The sequence below is a fragment of the Balaenoptera musculus genome, chromosome 7, assembly GCF_009873245.2.
Source record: "Balaenoptera musculus isolate JJ_BM4_2016_0621 chromosome 7, mBalMus1.pri.v3, whole genome shotgun sequence".
Classification (NCBI taxonomy): Eukaryota; Metazoa; Chordata; class Mammalia; order Artiodactyla; family Balaenopteridae; genus Balaenoptera; species Balaenoptera musculus.
In genome coordinates this window covers 77,580,607-77,602,851 of record NC_045791.1, presented here as the reverse complement: position 1 = coordinate 77,602,851, position 22,245 = coordinate 77,580,607, and the positions used below count along the sequence as shown (strand labels likewise).

General features: G+C 39.2%; 1 protein-coding gene across 14 annotated transcripts in view; it reads left to right on the top strand.

The window, feature by feature from the left end:
* FTCDNL1 (formiminotransferase cyclodeaminase N-terminal like) overlaps window positions 1-22,245 on the top strand; it is a 130,043-nt gene that overhangs the window by 52,393 nt on the left and 55,405 nt on the right. For 7 of the 14 annotated variants that reach the window (XR_005020586.1, XR_005020585.1, XM_036857782.1 and 4 more), the window contains one exon: window positions 20,798-20,983. The exons of 4 other annotated variants lie outside the window; for them this stretch is intronic. Coding sequence is in view for 8 of the 10 variants with exons in the window: in XM_036857782.1 (XP_036713677.1) it covers window positions 20,798-20,983 (186 nt within the window). In the remaining 2 variants the exon portion in view is untranslated. Of the gene's footprint in view, window positions 1-23; window positions 1,885-20,797; window positions 20,991-22,245 lie in introns of those variants that run through there. 3 more of the 14 variants (XM_036857789.1, XM_036857786.1, XM_036857788.1) reach the window with 3 other exon arrangements.

The window sequence follows — 22,245 nt, the reverse complement described above, 5'->3', positions numbered from 1 at the left end:
CCTTGTGCACAACGCTCTTTAAGATTTTCTTTAGAACTGAACTGTCACATGCTTGATTTCAGCCCCATGGGTAAGTTTAATTTGGAAAATTTGAGCTATGTCACTTGAGGTGTTTTTGAATTAAGCAAGTTGGGAGAAAAGAAAGACCTTTTGCCTGGACTGTCTAGCTGGTTACTTATGAGATGCAGAGACTCATAACCTTTGGAGAAAAGTCCGCCTTAGGATGATTGCAAACTTCTCTGTATGACCTCAGAAATCCTCTGTGGTGGTGCCTCATTTTTAGGTAATAGGGAAATGTCTAACATTTGGGATGTAGATTTGGACTCTAGCTGAGCTCCATCAAGCGCTGGAAATATGAAATGAGACTTGTTTCCAAAGGTGTATCTCACTCCATGTGCTGCATTTTTACATGACCTGACAATCGATGGATTATTTCCCAGAGAAATCTTGGCCCAAAATTTGCTTTACTTTTCATCTAAGAAAGAGTTAAAATTCATCATGGGGGAAAATGCATTTCACACAAAAATGAAGAGTTCAGAATTGTCCAGACCAGAATAATGATTATAATGTCTTCAAAACAATTATGTTCAATTACATTAAATCTCAAATTAGCTAGTACATGAAGTTCTTCATTACATCAGGGCTAGTCCACCCCAGATGTTCGGCCAGAGTAGGAGACAGTTGACAACAGGAGGGTCTGGACACAGTATTTCTCCGTTCCTTTGCCCTTTTGCTTCATTGGCAGCTACTGTACCTCATGATTTAAACATGGACATTTCTAATTAAATGAGAGCTCAGCTGCATTCTTGAACTAATTTATAACATTCGATTTGAAATGTAATAGCTTCAATCTTCATCTGATTAAAACCAGTCATATACTGTACATGGTTACTATTTTGATGCTCCAACATGCAGTTTTTATTTTTACATTCTCCTTTCTACACAGCTGTTCGTCTAATATCATCCAATTTTTTTTTTGGTTTTTTTTTTTCCTTTTTTTTGGTAACAGCATGCTCAGGCATTCGTATGAGGCAGAAGTATTCATGTTCTAGGATCTCACTGTTTTCAGAACAGTGACAGGATGTTTTTCACTAGAGTAACCCCTTGTCAGGGAAACCACGTTAAAATAATTTAACTAACTTTCTTTGGGAGGAAGGGCAATGGAGAACATTCCAGTGACATAGAAGATAGTAGATATTGACATGTGTAATTCATGTATGTTTTATATGCAAAAATTCTGGATAATATATTTTAGAGCCTTTTGATAGCAGCTGGAAGCTTGCTTATTCCTTAAGGAAGGGATTCTTAAAGTGAGGTCCAAAGTTGATGTTCAGGGGACTTATAAATAATGTCAAAATCACTTGTAAGTTTTTATGATGTGCATTTGTGTATACATACATAGATACACTCATAATTTTGCATATAATTTTAGTTTAAGAACTTCTAGAATAAAGGGCACAGCAATGCAGAGTCCTAGAGGTGGAAGCAGCCTGGGCTTGAGGACCTGAAAGGACTGCAGTGTTGCTGGCTGAAACTTAGAGATGGGGTGGGGCGGGGGGAAGGTTAAGAAATGAAGCTCCAGAGGTAATCAGAGGCGAGGTCATGAAGTCTTATATGCCAGCTTAAGGAGTTCACACTTTATTCTAAACGCAGTGGAAACTGTTGGAAGAGTTTTAAGAAAGAAAGTCTATGATTGGCTTTGAACATTAGAAAGATTACTTTGTTTGTATGATAGAGAATGGACAAGGAGCAGGTAGATCAGTCTGGAAAGGTGATGGTGGCCTAAGATAATAGAGAATGGAGAGAATGGGGAGACTCCATAGGAGGTTGGGGTATGAGCAGTGGTATGAAAGTGTCTTCACTTACAGATGCTGCCATGTAAAAAAGGCGACACATAGATCTAGTCTATATTTATTTAAAGCTTATAATTTAAAAAAATGTTTTGGACTTTGGTTTTCATTTTCTATAAAAAAACCACATTTGAGCTATTAGGCTCCATTTCATTTTTATCTGCATTATGTCTCTAAAATTTTTCTCCTCCTCCCTTTTTCCCTTCTCCATTCCATCCTTCCCTCTCTGCCTTCTTTTCTCCTTCCTTTCCTCTCTTTGCTTCTTTTTGTTATCGAAATGATACATGAACATGGTTAAAAGTCAAATCTACAGGGTTTGTTCCCCAAACTCTAGACCTGCATAACTTCCCTTTCCTCCTCACTCTGTACACACTTCAGTTTCCTTCTCCCCTGAGCCAAGTACTTTCAACTATTATTATTTAGGATTCAAATCCAAATATCTGAATATCATACCTGTATTGGTACTTCTTTTTTTAAGTTTTAGGCATTGTCTATTGACTTCTCACTGCAGAAGATGAGAATGTAGCTTCCTTTCACCCACCCCTCACCCCCAGCACACACACACACACACACACACACACACACATTTTCCACTTATTTCCAAATTCTCCCTCCTCACCATATGGTTATATCTTGGAACAGTATTTAGTGTCACATTATTATAACTATGTAAACATTATTTACAATGAAGCATTTAGAATGTTATTATTTTACCCTTTCTGTACAACTTTTTCTTTTTGTTGCAATTGATCATTATCTTTTTGATTGTTTGCTTACTTTTTTATATACTTACCACTGGTTTAACCCCAGACTCTGTCACTAATGACATCTCTCCATGCATTCAGATAGAACACACCATGTATTGACTGTTCTATAAATTTCATCTTCTTAAAAAAACTATCTTTTAGGGGAATTCCCTGGTGGTCCAGTGGTTAGGATTCTGCAGTCTCACTGCTGAGGGCCTGGGTTTGATTCCTAGTCAGGGAACTAAGATCCCACAAGCCGCACAGTGTGGCCAAAAATAACCCCAACTTTCTTCTAGAACTCTCTGACCTGGCTCAGTTAGGACGAATTGCTCTCAATTTGTTGAGGATGACTGTCATCATGGCATCTCCCATTACTTTTATCCTGGGTGTTCCCTTCATCTTTCTCTATTTTGGATCCCCTGGTTCCTGAATCCCATATCTTCTCTTTTTTTCCCCCTTCTTTTATGTCCTTGTTTTGGTGGAACATATCCTCTACTAGCTTTCCAAAAAAAAGTGGGGTGGGGGCAGGGAGAGTACATTTTTGAGAACTTACATGTCTGAAAATGCCATTATTCTACCTTCACACTTAATTTTTAGTTTAGCTATGTATAGAATAATAGGTTAGAAATAATTTTCCTTTATTTTGAAGATGTTGTATCAATTCTCATTTCCATGTTGCTATTGAGACTTCTGAAGCCATTATGATTCCTGATCTTTGTATGTGACCTGTCACTTCTCTCTGGAAGCTTGTAAGATCTTCACTTTGTACCTAGTGTTCTGGAATTTCTGTGATATGCCTTTGTATACGTCTGTTTTCATTCATTATGCTGGATACCTGGTAGGCCCTTTGAATTCTTGAAACTTGTCCCCCAGTGCTGGAAGTTCTCTTGAGTTATTCCATTGATATTTCTTTTTTATTTTTATTTTTAACATCTTTATTGGAGTATAATTGCTTTAAAATGGTGTGTTAGTTTCTGCTTTATAACAAAGTGAATCAGCTATACATATACATATATCCCCATTTCTCCTCCCTCTTGCGTCTCCCTCCCACCCTCCCTATCCCACCCCTCTAGGTGGTCACAAAGCACCGAGCTGATCTCCCTCTGCTATGCAGCTGCTTCCCACTAGCTATCTATTTTACATTTGGTAGTGTATATATGTCCATGCCACTCTCTCACTTCGTCCCAGCTTATCCTTCCCCCTCCTTGTGTTCTCAAGTCCATTCTCTACATCTGCCTCTTTATTCCTGTCCTGCCCCTAGGTTCTTCAGAACCATTTTTTTTTTTTTTTTAGATTCCATATATATGTGTTAGCATACGGTATTTATTTTTCTCTTTCTGACTTACTTCACTCTGTATGACAGTCTCTAGGTCCATCCACCTCACTACAAACAACTCAATTTCGTTTCTTTTTATGGCTGAGTAATATTCCATTGTATATATGTGCCACATCTTCTTTATCCATTCATCTGTCGGTGGACACTTAGGTTGCTTCCATGTCCTGGCTATTGTAAATAGAGCTGCAGTGAACATTGTGGTACATAACTCTTTTTGAATTATGGTTTTCTCAGGGTATATGCCCAGTAGTGGGATTGCTGGGTCGTATGGTAGTTCTATTTTTAGTTTTTGAAGGAACTTCCATACTGTTCTCCATAGTGGCTGTATCAGTTTACATTCCCACCAACAGTGCAAGAGGGTTCCCTTTTCTCCACACCCTCTCCAGCATTTATTGTTTGTAGATTTTTTGATGCTGGCCATTCTGACTGGTGTGAGGTGATACCTCATTGTATTTTGATTTACATTTCTCTAATGGTTAGTGATGTTGAGCATCCTTTCATGTGTTTGTTGGCAATCTGTATATCTTCTTTGGAAAAATGTCTATTTAGGTCTTCTGCCCATTTTTGGATTGGGTTGTTTGTTTTTTGGATATTGAGCTGCATGAGCTGCTCGTAAATTTTGGAGATGAATCCTTTGTCAGTTGCTTCATTTGCAAATATTTTCTCCCATTCTGAGGGTTGTCTTTTCATCTTGCTTATGGTTTCTTTTGCTGTGCAAGAGCTTTTAAGTTTCATTAGGTCCCATTTGTTTATTTGTGTTTTTATTTCCATTTCTCTAGGAGCTGGGTCAAAAAGGATCTTGCTGTGATTTATGTCATAGAGTGTTCTGCCTATGTTTTCCTCTAAGAGTTTTATAGTGTCTGGCCTTACATTTAGCTCTTTAATCCATTTTGGGTTTCTATTTGTGTATGGTGTTAGGGAGTGTTCTAATTTGATTCTTTTACATGTAGCTGTCCAGTTTTCCCAGCACCACTTATTGAAGAGGCTGCTTTTTCTCCATTGTATATTCTTGCCTCCTTTATCAAAAATAAGGTGATCATATGTGCATGGGTTTATCTCTGGAGTTTCTATCCTGTTCCATTGATCTATATTTCTGTTTTTGTGCCAGTACCATGCTGTCTTGATTACTGTAGCTTTGTAGTATAGTATGAAGTCCGGGAACCTGATTCCTCCAGCTCTGTTTTTCTTTCTCAAGATTACTTTGGCTATTCGAGGTCTTTTGTGTTTCCATACAAATTGTGAAATTTTTGTTCTAGTTCTGTGAAAAATGCCATTGGTAGTTTGATAGGGATTGCATTGAATCTGTAGATTGCTTTGGGTAGTTTAGTCATTTTCACAATGTTGATTCTTCCAATCCAAGAACATGGTATAACTCTCCATCTGTTGGTATCATCTTTAATTTCTTTCATCAGTGTCTTACAGTTTTCTGCATACAGGTCTTTTGTCTCCTCTAGGTAGGTTTATTCCTAGGTATTTTATTCTTTTTGTTGCAATGGTAAATGGGAGTGTTTCCTTAATTTCTCTTTCAGATTTTTCATCATTAGTGTATAGGAATGCAAGAGATTTCTGCACATTAATTTTGTATCCTGCTACTTTATGAAATTCATTGATTAGCTCTAGTAGTTTTCTGGTAGCATCTGTAGGATTCTCTATGTATAGTATCATGCCATCTGCAAACAGTGACAGCTTTACTTCTTTTCCAGTTTGGATTCCTTTTATTTCTTTTTCTTCTCTAATTGCCGTGGTTAAAACTTCCAAAACTATGTTGAATAATAGTGGTGAGAGTGGACAACCTTGTCTTGCTCCTGATCTTAGAGGAAATGGTTTCAATTTTTCACCATTGAGAACGATGTTGGCTGTGGGTTTTGTCATATATGGCCTTTATTATGTTGAGGTAAGTTCCCTCTATGCCTACTTTCTGGAGGGTTTTTATCGTAAGTGGGTGTTGAATTTTGTCAAAAGCTTTTTCTGCATGTATTGATATGATCATATGGTTTTTCTCCTTCAGTTTGTTAATATGGTTTATCACATTGATTGATTCGCATATATTGAAGAATCCTTGCATTCCTGGGATAAACCCCACTTGATCATGGTGTATGATCCTTTTACTGTGCTGTTGGATTCTGTTTGCTAGTATTTTGTTGAGGATTTTTACATCTGTGTTCATCAGTGATATTGGCCTGTAGTTTTCTTTCTTTGTGACATCTGTTCTGGTTTTGGTATCAGGGAGATGGTGGCCTCGTAGGATGAGTTTGGGAGTGTTCCTCCCTCTGCTATATTTTGGAAGAGTTTGAGAGAGATAGGTGTTAGCTCTTCTCTAAATGTTTGATAGAATTCGCCTGTGAAGCCATCTGGTCCTAGACTTTTGTTTGTTGGAAGATTTTTAATTACAGTCTCAATTTCAGTGCTTGTGATTGGTCTGTTTATATTTTCTATTTCTTCCTGGTTCAGTCTCGGAAGGTTGTGCTTTTCTAAGAATTTGTCCATTTCTACCAGGTTGTCCATTTTATTGGCATATAGTTGCTTGTAGTAATCTCTCATGATCCTTTGTATTTCTGCAGTGTCAGTTGTTACTTCTCCTTTTTCATTTCTAATTCTATTGATTTGAGTCTTCTCCCTTTTTTTCTTGATGAGTCTGGCTAATGGTTTTTCAATTTTGTTTATCTTCTCAAAGAACCAGCTTTTAGTTTTATTGATCTTTGCTATCGTTTCCTTCATTTCTTTTTCATTTATTTCTGATCTGATCTTTATGATTTCTTTCCTTCTGCTAACTTTGGGTTTTTTTTGTTCTTCTTTCTCTAAGTGCATTAGGTGTAAGGTGTAAGGTTAGGTTGCCATTGATATTTCTTCCATTTTCTCAGTTCTTTCTGGAAACCCCATATTTGGATGTTGGAACTCTTGTATTGGTTCTGTACACTTACTTTCTCTTTTTTTAAATCACTTTATATTTTTATAATAATTTCTTACAAATTTCCTCTACTTTATGTCCCAAGTCTTCAATAAGTTTTTCATTTCCTCTATATTAGTTTCCAAGTGCTTTTACTCCCTGAATGTTCATTTTGGTTTTTTATTCTAAATAGTGTCCTTGTCATGTCTCATGAATACAGTGTCAGTGAATAATTTTTAACAGTTTCTTCTTTCTGCATGGTGTCTGTTCCCCAACACGCCCCCGCCACCCCCATCCACACGACCAGTTTCTTTTCTCCTGTTTGTTTTAAAGGCTTTCCTCAGATGTCAGATGATCATTGGTTGGCTGCTTACTCTAAGAGCGGACACTAAAGGACTGAATGGATAATCTGAGTATTTAGGTGGGGTTTGTCAGCTGTAGGCTGATCTGGCTGGGTTGTTTCTATGGGGAGTGCCTGTTTCAGTATCTTTGGGGTCTTTCCTCTTGGGCTGTTCAATTTTCTTAGAGAAGGATTCTCCAGTCTTCAGCCTGGAGTATACACACAGTTGTCCATGATTTAGGAGTTGAGTTGCAGAAGAGTTGAGTTGCAGAAGAGGGCTAGAAGAGTCACTGCATTTATTGTGTACATGTTCCCTTAATTCCCCTCTTTTCATGAATCCCCCCAACCCTCAGCTGTATCCCGTAGTTCAGACGCCTTGTGTTTTTACCTTTTGTGTCTTCTGCCAGTTGCCTGTCTGTGTGGAGGGGTTGGGGTCTAACTGCTGCTTAAACAGACTTTCCACCAGTCTCCCTGTTTTGAGCTATGCCTTTACCTTCTCTCCCAGAGTGAGGTCACCAGTTCTGACCATTTCCAGGTGCCAGTGCTCTAAGTCAGGCTGCTTCTGTGCTGTCTGGGGTCTGCGGAATATCCTGCTCTTCTTATATCTGCTCTCCAAGTTCCAACGCCATTGCTTCTTCTTCCATTTCTATTTGTTTGAGTGAACCAGTGCTTTAAAGAATAGACCTCTTTACCATCTGTTTCCTGGGGTATTTGGAAGAAGTGAAAGTAAATATAGGAATCTACGCTCCCATCTTTACTTGGAAGTCCCTACTTCTCTAATTCCTCTTGGTGATTTTGATTATCTTAGATCCTTCAAGAACAACGAATTCACCTAATTTGGAACCAAAGGTAAATTTACAGGAACATTATTCTTTTTTCTGACTTCTAACTCAATATTGAAGGTATTTAGTCTCAATTTCTGGGCTTCAATAAATTTTGTATAGACAATTTCTCCAAAGGATTACTGTGGGCCATCGTGCTGCCTGTATGTTTTCCACATCTTCCTTACTCGATGGTTCACCTGCAGGAGCCAGCGTCTCTGAAACATGAGCTTGTTTCTCATGCACACACAAACCTTCCTGAGAAGGACTGAGTGAAGGTGGAGGGGAGGGGTCAGGGCAGAAGGTGCTCAGGCAAATCTCCCCAATGATTTGCCGGTGAAAATGGGCTTAACTAACATGTAGGTTCATAATATTCAGCTTTAAAAGTCTGGACCATAGCTATAAATTTTGTAAATCATATGGAAACTTGCTTTTTGTTTTATGTCATTAATCAAATGAAATAAGGTTTATATGATGCTTTAAAAACTGACATTATTTAGAATATTGGAAAGATAAAATGCTAGTTAAGTAAGTTACATAAGTAAAGATTTAGCTCTTACATGATTGAGTTTTTTTGGATTTATCTTAAAATAGATACAACATTAATGAATTTGATTAGAATTATCATCCTTGTTAGATGATTTTTTGAGTATTTTCATGGCTTAGAGGACATGTGCCATGACAGATTCACACAACATCAACACTTGTGTGATAGTCTTAAGGCCCTTCGATTACCTTATTACAGATTGTCAAAACATGGGCTGATCTGACAAATCAGGAACAACTTTTCACTTCAAGAATTTTCTACTCTGATTCTCCAGTTGCTATGGAGATTGTCTCATAAAACAGCCTTGGATTTTGTTGAGATTAGTCAGTTTAGATGTTGGGTTCTGATATAGTTCTCTCCACCATTAGTACTACCTTCATTGCCATAGCATAAAAGCAATGGTTGATTTTACAAGCATATGTTAACATAGTTTTAGGACATAGCATTTACTTTGACAATTATAGGATACTGCCACCATATAAAAAGCTGGAAAAAAAAAGGGATTGTGCATTGGGAAAGTACATAAAATATCAAAATTGATTTCCAGCAACTTGAGTACATTCTAACTATGAAGGAGAGTTACCAGGTTGTTCATAAATGCATATTGCTACAAGCTTAATAAATGCAACAGGATTATATCAACCACTGTAAAACAGAGCTACTAATGAGAAAGGAAAAGGCCAAATGGGAGAACTGGGATAAACTAACCTATTCTTCCATGACCAGCAATTACCGATGCACACAGCCATACTTGAAAAAGCTGCTCTCTTTCTCTCACTTTGGCTCTGCAGCAACCTGAAGTCCAAGTAAATTAATACCCCACAGGCACCCCTTGGCCAGTGGGGGACCTGAGCTGGTAGACGGACAATTCTAAGGCCCATTCCAGCAAGACCAAGCTCCAGTTGCTCGTAGCGATGACTAGCTTGATAACACACCCTCGTATTGGCTTTCCCTTCTTCCCTGTTTTACTCTTGGTATATACTGAATAGACTTTATTGAACATTTTGACAGGAATAAATGTACCATAAGAATCTTCTAATTGGGATGAGTAGGTGGAGTGCATGAAACCTTTGCTGCCTGACTGTACATTTCTTGTAATTCTTCCCCAGTCTACAAGTCTATAGTTTAAAACTGGAAGACCCCCGCCCCCACCACTTCACCTAGGGAAGGGGTCTCCTAGAATACTCAGGATCAAGCCATGGGTCACTGTGGGAGATGTTAACATTCACCCCTTACTAGCAGAGCCAGCCCTGGGAGCCTCAAAGTTTAGGGGTTCTAAGTTTTCTGATTTTCAGTAGATATATATATATATATAGCACTCAGAGATTAAATTTATGTTATTGCTGATGGTGTTTTAGAGAATTGGGACCTAATAGGGGATTTATAGCATATGATTGATATGATGCTAACTTTTTCAGCCCAGACTCCTAACCTTTGCTGCGCTTTTCCTAAATTCCTTTTCCTTTCCATCTCTCCTTCCTAGCATATACAGTGACTTCCAGTGTCAAGACCACTAGGATCAGAAAATTCTAAGGAAATAATATAGTGATGCTAGTGGCTTTGATGGACCTATAAGGTTAAGTGCATCAACCCAAGTCTCTGTACACCCTCATGCGTCCACCACCTGGTCTCCAGTGGGCAAGTGAGGGTGTGCTTCTCAGGAGACCCAGAGCATGTGATAATAGTAATGACGACAACACATGGTTATCATGATGTGCTATTACAATAATTATAGCATTATTATTAATTAGGTTATCATTTATTGTGTGACTCAAAATTGCATATATTAAATAACTCACTCTCCAATTTTAATTAATCAAGAAATATATAGTAGGATCAAGATGATAATTGTTGTGCCTCTCTTTCCCCCATAGCTTATGCGTGACTGTTTCCTGGACAGTTTTGAGTTATTTGCTACCTTGAGGGGTATAAAATTGTTATAGTGAGAATGAAGAAGTTACAGTCAGTGTTCATGTTTGAATTTTTGACAACCAAAAGGAGAGGGCTTGGAAAAGCAGGTTACAAAGTTTATTCCATAGCAATAGAGTAGAGAAAGAAGAAAGACCACCTCACTCACTGCTCCCAGGAAGATGAGGACTCAGGGTGGGGTTTGGGAGGAGAGCATTACAAATAGTACACTTCTTCCTTTCCCAAATCTTGAACCAATTCGACAGTAGAGAAAGGCAGATGAGAAATGGAAATACTAACTTTACTACTGTTAAAACTATTATGACAGCTAGGCTTCCCCACCTGGAGAATTAGACAGACTCATGCAGCCAGTAACAGGCGGCACTAGACAGCACAGGCCTGACCCTGGCAAGCTAATGGCAAGGAGGAGGTGGAGCGGAATGTATGTTTCCTGCTGACAGCTAGCTCCTAAGAAGGAAGAGGGGAGAGAGGAGTAGGCCTATGCAAACCCAGCTTCTCTCCCAAACTCCCCATCAGGGAATGGATGTTGGGAGGAAACAAGGCCAATGTTTTAATTTTCTAAGGCTGCAGTAACAAAAGTGCCACAGACTGGGTGGTTTAAACAACAGAAATGTATTGTCTCACAGTTCTGGAGGCTAGAAGTCCGAGATCAGGGTGTCGGCAGGGTTGGTTTTTTCTGAGTGCTGTGAGGGAAGGATGTGTTCCATTTTGGCTTGTGGATGGCCCTCTTCGTGTTCACATGGCATTCTCCCTGTATATTGTCTGTGTCCAAGTTTCCCCTTTTTATGAAGACACCAGTCATATTGGATTAGGGCCCCACTCCATTCCAGTATATGACCTCATGTTAACTAATTATATCTGCAATGACCCTATTCCCCAATAAGGTCACATTCTCATGTCCTGGGGGCTATGAATTCAGCAGATGAATTTTTTCAAGGGGCACAGTTTAACTCATAACAGCCAGCAAGACCAGGAGGACTCTCTCCATGTGGAAGTAAACATCAGTAGTGGGCAGGAAGCATTTTCCTTCAAAAGGAGATTTAATGTGGTGGGCATGGGTGCATGGAAATGAGCATCCCCTGAGAGGTGGTAAAAAGGAGAGGGATTGTGGGTGGGGGGATGGGAGGATTTGATCTGTTTTGGGGGCATGGGGATTGGAGGACTTGACCTGTTTTGGGGGCAAGCGGCAAGAATTAGGGCTAGGCTTGAGACTACTAAGAGGTGGTTGAATGGTGTCCGTGGCCAGTGGCCAGGAAGATGGAAGATGTAGGGGAGCCGAACACATACAAGGAGACCAAACTACCTCATGTGAACTATTTGTTTGACATTTGGAGAGCTGTAGTTGGATGGGAGAGCCACCTTAACTCTTCCTTGCTGTGGGGAGTGGGCTTTATACTGAAGGCTGTTTACACATTGCTGATACATTGGCCAGCAGAAGGATTCCTGGCCATCCCCAAAGCTTAGCCATGTCCCATCTGAACTACTCTTTGGGGTAGTCCCAGCTTCTTAATATCCCCCCTGAAGGAGAATGAGAAGTCCTTACAAAGGGGGTGCACTATATGGAAGCGACAGGCCAATTCCAATCCCCCCCACCCTTTACATATGCGTATGTGTGTGTATATATATATATATATATATATATATGCACGTGCCCATAAGTTTTTGATCAATGTGATCTAAACAGTTAAATCACATTGAATGGCTAGACAGGGAAGCCAAATGGTAAGTGGACAGAATAAGAATTTTGCAGCTGAATAAACCTGAGTTCAAGCCCCAGGTCTCCTACTTATTTGCTAGCTGACTTTAGGAAAATTGTTTAGTCTCTTTTATAGTCTTTTTGGTTTTGTATCTATACAATGGGGAATAATATCATCCTGTTAGGATGGTTATAGAAAATAGTGCCCACACGTAAAGCCCCTGGTCCCCTACCTCCCACCAGTAAAGAGCTGCCACTATTTTTAGTGATTCTCTGTGGCCTTATGGAGAGGGTTGCGGAGCAGTGGGGACCCAGGCTATCCCCCTCCACCATAAAGAGAGTGGATCCCTCTTCTCTGCTTTATGTTATCAAGATCCCAAATAAAGTACCTTTTGAGGAAAGGGATTGCGCGACAAGATGTTTGAAAACCACTTGGGCAGGAGATCTCTGAAGTGCTTTCAGCTCTAAAATTCTAAGTCCTAAGTCCTAAGTCTAGAAGACATATGTGTGGGGGAGTTCCCTGGTGGCCTGATGGTTGGGATTCTGGGCTGTCACTGCCATGGCCCGAGTTCAGTTCCTGGTCGGGGAACTGAGATCCCACAAGCCATGCAGCGCAGCCAAAAAAAAAAAGAAAGAAAGGAAGGAAGGGAGGGAGGGAGGAAGGAAGGAAGGAAGGAAGACATATGTGTAAAATATGTCCCAGACTACTAATACACCATATTTTTATGGATACCTATATCTCCATGAAATTGTATGGTTTACTAAGGGTTTGGGGGCACATGATTCTTATGTTTTTGATAAGGATAGAGGATAGGTCCAATTTTTTTATTCTATAGCTAGAAAACAGACCTAGAAATATTAAGAAACTTACTCATAGTTTTCCATCTAGGCAGCAGCAGAACAAAGGATCCTCACAACTGTTTATTTGCCAGACCTTGCCTGGAACTTTTTATTAATTTTCTTTTTCAGAATTTCAAACATTACAGATAAGGTTAAAGTTTCCTCTGTCCACCAACTACATTCCTGGTTCCCTGAACCACCCCTTCCGAGTTATGGTATCGTATGCTCACACTCAATCCAGAATTTTCCCCATGCTTTTACTTATACCTATGTATGTACTCATAAATCCAATATAGTATTTCTTGTACGTGTTTGTAGTATAAATGCTATTGTACTATACTTTTTAAATTTTTTAATTTAATTTTTTTATTGAAGTATAGCTGATTTACAATGTTGTGTTAGTTTCAGGTGTACAGCAAAGTGCTTCAGTTCTATATACATACATATATATATATACGTACATTCTCTTTCAGATTCTTATACTATAACTTTTATTCGGCAAGATATCTTGGAAATCTATCCATGGTGTTACATATAGCTCATTCCTTTTAACTGCTGTATAGTTATCATAGTATGCATATATCACATTTTTTCTGTTCCCCTATTTATAGACACTTAGATTATTTCTTATTTTTTCCAAAACAAATAGTGTAGCAGTGAACACTCTTGAATATACTTTCCTGTATACAAATGTAAGGATTTCTCTAGAGCAAAGAAAAAGGAATGGATCATTAGGTACAAACATTTCAAAATATTTTTACAGATTAATTTTTATATGAAAATTAATCAAATGCCTATCCTGACCTCATTTCCATTTATACATAACAAGTTTCTTCTTTGCATTTTATTTTTTACTGCCATGCCAATGGTAAATTGACAGCTCAGAAACACAGTAAAATTACTTTCTCTTAACAAGTACTGTTCGTTTCGAATTATAGACGCTGTTATCAGCATTGCATCATTTGTAAGTTTATTTGTCGTTTAGAAATGAAACGTGATAAACAGTAGCATCCAGTGATATGCAGTAGAGTTTTGTTTTACCCCCTAAATTGTTTTCTGCTCTCTCAAGAAAAAACAGGCAACAGAATGTGTCAGTAGAAATGCAATTTAGGAATTGCACTTGATCTTGTTTTTCAGTCTGATGTTTCTGTTCTTTCATCATAAAGATCAGCTGCATTTTATTTTTTTCCAGTCCCTTAGAATAACATCCAGTTCTAGTCAGCATGTTTAATGTACTTCTCAATGATGTTCTAGCACAATAAATTTTCGTATCTCGTGCATGTGTACATATGGTAAAAATTTCTTCAAGTTCTAGCCATGTGGGGGAGGAATATTGCGGTTACTTTGTTAATGCAGTGTGTGTGTTGGAGTGGTTAAGGCCCCGCGCTTTAACTCTCAGCGCTGGGCGTAATGAGATGGCTTTGATGGTGGCGTAAGAGTCTGGTAGGATGGTCACAGCTTCACACTTCAAAGCCGAGCATATGGGGTGAATACTGGGTAGCTTTGTGCTCTTTGGGGATGGTTGGGAGACAATTCTTAACAGCTCTGTTTAATGAAGACATTGGAAAAGAAACACTCCATCTTTAAAATAATTTTGAATTGCAAAGAGAAATTTCCACCACCTCCCTTCCATAGACTAAACTAAGAATAATTTTTCCTAGTCTGCACTTAATTAGAGGCAGTGCAGCATCACAACTACACTGTATTTTCAAATGTCTTCTTTTTCAAAGTACTGTAGCAAGATTAATCAGCCAGTTTTATTTTAGGTATGTGTATGAATTTAGGCAAAAACTTTTAGGGCTATCTGTGTTGCCATCTGAGAGATTTTTATGGCTTCTGGTAGAGGATCTTATTTTTCCTTTTCATTAAAAAATACATAAATAAAAAAATCAACTAAACAAAAAACTTGGCTATATTAAGAGAACTACACTAAAACTAGATGATGCTTCTAAGATTTCAAGTCTAGCACCCAGTTTAATTTTTAGATTCTGTGCTTATTTCCCTTTGCTTTTTGTTGAGTATGAGGTGATGGGGTTGAAAAATACTCTTTTTGATTAGTATGTACTTACGAGAATGTGTCAGTAGACTTTTTTGAGTATCATTAGAGTTCTGGTTTAAAAATAATAATAATAAGCCACACTTTCATACCATGGGCCAGGGGAAATAGAATTTATCTATTCCTAGAGGAAAGGGAATGACAGGCTTGAGGTTTTTCCTAGCTGTGCATTTTGACTGCTATCGAAAATGTAACAAAACCAAGCATATCAGTTATGTTCCTTGAGCTGCTGAAATGCAATTCTGTTTAACAGTTAAATCTCAACTCCATTTATACCAGTAGTCCTAAAATGCTTCTGAAAGAAACAAAAGCAGAAGGGGAAAGAATGATATCAAATACCTCTGTAGACATGAGGTGCGTGTTAGCGTGAGGCAGGCAAATACATTTAATGAAAGAGATTCTTAAATACTATCTTAAATATTGTACATTCTCAATAAAATACTACATTTCAGCCATAGTTAGGTCTGTTACAGGCTCAGAAACAAACATTCGTGTTGAGGATATGAAGCTTAAACTTTCCTGTCTCATTGTGCTGATCCTTCTTTTACAAAGAGGAATAACCTAACTCATAGAAGTCTCTAAAGTTAAGGCTGAAAGTGATAGATATACATGTATAGAAATGACTAAAAATCATTTTCCAGTACATATAATCAGCCAACCATAAAGGTTAAATTATATTTAAAAAAATATTGTCATTAAATTAGCCTTTTTAGAATATGACTTGTGAAAATGGAAAGATCAGAAGTATTAATAATAGTGGTGGGGAAAACTTGTCAATAATGGAAGAAAAACTAGAAAATATTTGTCTTTTAATAGCAATTTAGGAAGCTGCTTTACCTGTTTCAAGCCGGCATGATGACATCATACTCTGTCAGCACAAGGTGATTCGGATATTTTTCCTGTCTGACATTACTTACTGTCTCAGGTAGACCTCAGCTGCAGGTGACTCTGACAGCTGGGGGCTGGAGAAGAGCTCATAAAACATGATGCCGGTGATGGAAAATTGATCTCATGGTTTCTCACTAGGGGTACATCGTACACCTGCTGGTCTTAAACCCTGTTCTCATTTTGTTAGCATAGCGACCCCTTACTCTCCTGTGTAGGTTTGGAATGGATGCTGCTATTTCAGGTTTGCAGCGTCCAGCATCTGCAAAGTGCTTAGGAACCAAATTCAATTCATTCACCTTAACAAATGTTGACTGTTTTGGGAGTTTGAAACCTAGATGGAGAAACAAAAGTCCATGATTAACTATATAATACAAGTAGATTAGATTTGATATTCTATCAATAAAAGCTGTAAAATACTACATGAACATGAGAGGGAGAAATTAATTTCAGTGGAGGGGGAGCACAGTGACAAAGCAGGGATAAGCTCAGAAATTCTGGTTTCTTGGGACTCACTGAAAATGTGAAAAGTTCCTGCTCTGGAAATGCTTGACTTCACTGTCGGGGAAACAATCACTTTATGGGAAATGCACACAGAACTATTGCTTTAAATAATAATGTCACTTATCTGAACACTGTGAGACTTGAGCTTGAAGATTCAAGATTTTATCTTGAAATTTATCTTTATCTTGAAATTCAAGATTTTATCTTCTAACAAGCCTGTTTGTTTGCATGATGTGAGCATTTGAAATTACAGTACAGGGGATAATTTTTACATAGATTAATTGTGAAAATAAAAGGATACAATTAAAACCAGCTTTTTTGAATGCAATTTATATAACAAATAAAATAGCTTGCTAGTAACTATTCTTCTGACTGAATTTGAGACATTTCTTTGAAATGCAGGCAATCTAAATTTTCCTCTTCAGCTACATTACAAATACCTACCTTGGGCCCTTGGCTTGCAGTCATTAGAAACATAAAAGATACTTCCTTGAGTATGAAGAGTATAATGTGCTGTCTCTATTGCTAAATATCATTTTGGCTTTGGTGGTCTTTTCATTGTATGAGAATAATGAAATATCTTATTTTCTTCATTGGAGAGTAAGAATTAAATTTGATTCCTTCCACCATGAATTGGTGTAGAAGAGATAATGGAAGAGAAGTGTTGTTAAAATATATGGGGATTTCTAGTAAGTAGGGACATACCTGTCCAGGAAGGTATTCAGAATTTTCAGAATTTAGAACAGTGGTGTAGACTTAGAGAGGGGAAAGGAAGCAACATACCCTGGCTACTGTGCACCAGGCATTGTGCTAGATGCTTTTCTTAGTTTATCTTATCTTAATCTCTGTATCCATTCTATGAGGTAGTTTCTTTTCTTTCTTTTTTCTTTACTTCCTTTCTTTTTTCTCCTTTTCTCTCTTTTTTATCTCCCTCTTTTTTCCTTTAGTTTTATTAAAGGTTTTTTAAAGCAAGTTCCAAAAATCGTATTATTTCACCCCTGCATATTTAAAATATCTCTAAGCAATATGGACATTTTCTTATATCGCCACAGTGCCATTATCACACCCAACAAAATGATAATTTTTTGTTACCATCTAACATCCAGTGTATAATCCAAGCAAATGTCTTTCTATGATGGGCTTGTCTGAATCTGGATCTACACATGGTTCACATATCGAGGTGATTGTTGTATCTCTGTCTCTTGATCTAGCCCAGATCCCCGCCCCCCTTTTTTCCTCCGATTCACTGGTTGCAGAAACTGGGTCAGTTGTCCTATGGAATTCCCACATTCTGGATCATCTGTTTGCTCCCTTGTGGTGTCATTTAATTTGTTTCTTTCTCTCTCTCATTTCCTACAAACTTTAAGTTAGCCCCTTGATTGGCTTGAAGTTCATTTTTTTTTTTTTGGCAAAACTTCTTCAAAGGTGGGCTGTGAGCTTCGTATGTGTCCTGTCAGGAAGCCACAATGTCTGATTATCTCACATCTGGTGATGCAGAGATGAATTGCCTTTGTTCCTAATTGACTTTTCATGAGGGTTTTATCCATTGATGATCTTTGCCTGAAACAGTTATTTTCTTAGGGGCTCCAAAATGGTGATTTTCTAATTATATCATTTCTTCCACATTTATTAGTTAGATTTTTTTCTATTAAAAAATCTTTCCATCATCAGTTCAGGCTATCTGGCTACCCTGAAATACAGTTTATACAGGAAAGGCAGGATAAATGCTTACTTTTATCCCTTTTAATTGCCAGATTTCTAGATAAGGAGTTGGTGCTTTAGAGGAAGCTTTTTTTTTTTTTTCCGTTTTCACTTTACAGACAAAGAACTTGAGGCTCAGAGATGTCAAAAAAAATTGCTCAAGATCCCAAACAGCTATTAAGGAACAGAAATGGTATTCAAACCGATATCTTCTGGCCTCAAAAGCATATGCTATTTCTACTAAACCAAAATGTACCCCTGCCCTCAACCCCCCAGCTGCTGACAGCTGGGAGTTGCTACTGCAAATATCTCCCCCTGCTTTGCCCTTTAAGAACCAGGCTCCTGGCTTCCCTGGTGGCGCAGTGGTTGAGAGTCTGCCTGCCAATGCAGGGGACACGGGTTCGAGCCCTGGTCTGGGAGGATCCCATATGCCACGGAGCACCTAGGTCCGTGAGCCACAACTACTGAGCCTGCATGTCTGGAGCCTGTGCTCCACAACAAGAGAGGCCGCGACAGTGAGAGGCCTGCGCACCGCGATGAGGGGTGGCCCCCGCTCGCTGCAACTAGAGAAAGCCCTTGCACAGAAACGAAGACCCAACACTGCCAAAAATAAATAAATTAAAAAAAAAAAAAAAAAAAAAGAACCAGGCTCCAAGAATCCTCCTTTACAGCATTCTGGGCTTTATAAACTTATGCAATACTCCAGAACTATAGCTCCAAATGGAGGTGCTGGCGTGGCTAGGCCAAGAACTGAGCAGAGCCTGGAAACAGGTCACACTATTTCTATTTAGGAGGGGCTTTAGCATCACAGTTTGTGTTTTAGGCTCCTGCGACAACCAAAGTGTGAGTCACTCTAAGTTATGGTTGGAGCAGATAACGGTGATCCGAACAATTTGGAGAGTTGTCAGATGTTAAGATGTCTTAACTAACTCTCCTAAACCATTTTCCCTTTCTTCTGCCACCCCTGCTCTCTGCCATTCCAGATTTGAGGGGAGTACTTAGGTAACTGCCTAAACATTATTTTACAATTCCTAAACCTCTGTTAACTGTGTCACTGGCATCTGCCCGCCCCCCCTGCCCTGAAGCCCATGGTCCTTTAGTATCTTAAAGTAGTGTTAAAGAAGTAGAGTTCACTTAGTAAATTTGGGAGATTTTCTTGGCTTTGTGGTGTCTACATATTACGGGCTTCTAATGCTAGAGTCTCTACCTGACTCAGAGAAAGAATGTTTCTCCGGGACTTCCCTGGTGGTCCAGTGGGTAAGACTCTGCACTCCCAATGCAGGGGGCCTGGTTCGATCCCTGGTCAGGGAACTAGATCCCGCATGTGTGCCGCAACTAAGAGTGCGCATGCCGCAACTAAAGATCCCACGTGCCTCAACGAAGATCCCGTGGGCCGCAACTAAGACCTGGTGCAGTCAAACTAAATAAATAATAAATAAATAAATATTTTTAAAAAAGAACATTTCCCCAGACTTCATACAACCCAGAGGTACAAAATTCTTTTAATGCCCTCCACATTTCACCCCTCCCATCATCATAGCAGTCTACATTAGAAACAAACAAATAACCAACCTTCAGAATTGCAGCTGGAGAGGTTTCCTGTGCTTTTGGGGCTAAAGGCCCCATCTCAGCCTCTGATGTTCCATGATGGGCCTCCAAATAAGGGAGGCCCACACTCCTGCTGTCCCAGGCCAGTACCCAAATTCCCAAATACCTACATCTATACATCAGAAAAAAAATTATGCTGCCTCTATCCTTGCTTACAGGGGACTGTGATTAGTGCCGTGAAAACATGCTGTCAGCTGCAAACAGCAGTCCCCTGAAGCAGTTCTCTAGAAAAAACAGGAAGGTACTTCTGTAATCTGCCTTGAAAAGATAAGGTCAGAGACAGAATCTAGATATAAAAATGGCAGAAGAGAATGAAAAAACGTTATTCAGAGAGTAGCCTCCATAAAATTATATTTAAATACTAGGCTTCCTTACAGAATATCTGACCCAATGCTATCCAGTAGAACTTTCTGTGATGATGGAAATGTTCTGTATCTGCACTGTCCAATAGGAAGACCACTGGCCACATGTGGTTATTGAGCACTTGAAATGTGGCTCATGCAACTGAAAAAACTTAACTTTTATTGCATTTTATTTAATTAATTAAAATTAAAATTAAAATTTAATGGAACGTGTAGCTAGGGGTTACCATATTGGACAATGCAGATCTGGCCCTTGTATTCTTAACTTTTTCTTTCTCCTAACAGTATACACAATTTGGGGCTGTTATAAAATAGTTAAAATATTGAAGGTACCAATTTTATTAATCTTAGTGATGAATTTTCCTTATGGAATTAGCTTCATAATGGCTTAGAAATTCTAGCCTCCTTGTACATAGACAAACTTTTTATTATGAGACTAACTTCAAGGGAAAATTAATTATGCTCAAACTTTGATTTTTAAAATTTGTGTGAATTATATGCTTTAGTGGTGATGGTTATAACAGTGATGGGAACACACTTAATGCTACTGAACTGTACACTTAGAAATAGTTAAAATGGTTAATTTTGTGTTAAATATATTTTACCACAATAAGAAAATTATGTGCTTTAGTTTCTTTCATTAGGCCTGATTTTAATTTAATTTTGTTAAAATTTCCCACTGTCCATAGGCCTTGCTGAGAATCTGGTCCAGGGTGTTCCTGGCTGCAGTGTGTTTCTCTTTGGTGAGGCTGACCTGCCTGAGAAGCGCACTCTTGTCCAGAGAAGGAAACAACTGGGCTGGTTCACAAGGAGGGATTTCAGTGCTCTTAAACCTGACCTGGGAGTTGCACCTGCCCGAAGATGTGGTTTAACAGGTTCACAGTATGGTTTTGTTCTGCCTTTGTTGTTGTTTTTTTTTTTAAATTTATTTATTTATTTTTGGCTGTGTTGGGTCTTTGTTGCTACACACAGGCTTTCTCTAGTTGCAGTGAGCAACTACCGTTTGTTGCGGTGCACGGGCTTCTCATTGCGGTGGCTTCTCTTGTTGCAGAGCACGGGCTCTAGGCACGCGGGCTTCAGTAGTTGTGGCTTGTGGGCTCAGTAGTTGTGGCTTGTGGGCTCTAGAGCGCAGGCTCAGTAGCTGTGGCGCATGGGCTTAGTTGCTCCGCGGCATGTGGGATCTTCCCGGACCAGGGCTTGAACCCATGTCCCCTGCATTGGAAGGCGGATTCTTAACCACTGCGCCACCAGGGAAGCCCCTCTGCTTTTGTTTTTAAACTTGAGAATCCTGAGGTCACCTTCATTTGGTCCCTCCCACATAATGCAGGAGGGTTTCAGCTGGGTCTCCTTCTTGACTTGGTTGAAGGTCTCCTCATGGCTCTTTCTTACCCATGCCTTCATGAGCTGACCAGAGAGGCTGGAAGCCCTCATCATATATTCCATGAGAGCCCCCAAGAGTGATGTTCAAGATAAATAACAAACCCTGCAGCATGGCCACTGATGATGAGAATGGTTGACACCAGGACAGGTCCTGGAGGCCCTCTGCTGTGCTGGGCATGAGGGTGTATCCTGGGGACACTTGGTGGCTCAGGACTCGGGTAGAGCTTACTTTTAGCTGGTAGGAAAGTCTTTCAGCACTTGAACATCCAGTGTGTCCAAGCTGATGCTTACAGCTGGAAGTCAGTTCTAGAGGCACCCTGGAGACAAGCTTTTCTACACAGCAGGCTCTAGGCCAGAGAGAACAAACATAGGGAATAGTATTCTTCCTTCCCCTGGATCTCACCAAGTCTTACCTCTCTCTGCTACTCCAGTCACACTCCTTGCTTAGAGCTTACCTTCAGAAAAGGCAGTAGCACCCCATCCAAAACGCCATACCCATTCACTGCACTTCACCATCCTAGTGCCATTTATTTGAGTCTTAATTCTTTCACCCTCAAGTATCTTCTGTAGGGATCACAAATTAAACCATGCTAGGTAGCATTTTCATAGTCAGTTAATATTTTAGCCGTTACTAAGATACTAGGTCCCCAAGGAGCAAGAGGTGGGCCACCATAAGAAACACATTTCCCCATGGTGCAGTTACACATAGGCTTTTGGTTACTAATCCCTAGTGCAGAATTCTGCTCTCAAACCAATG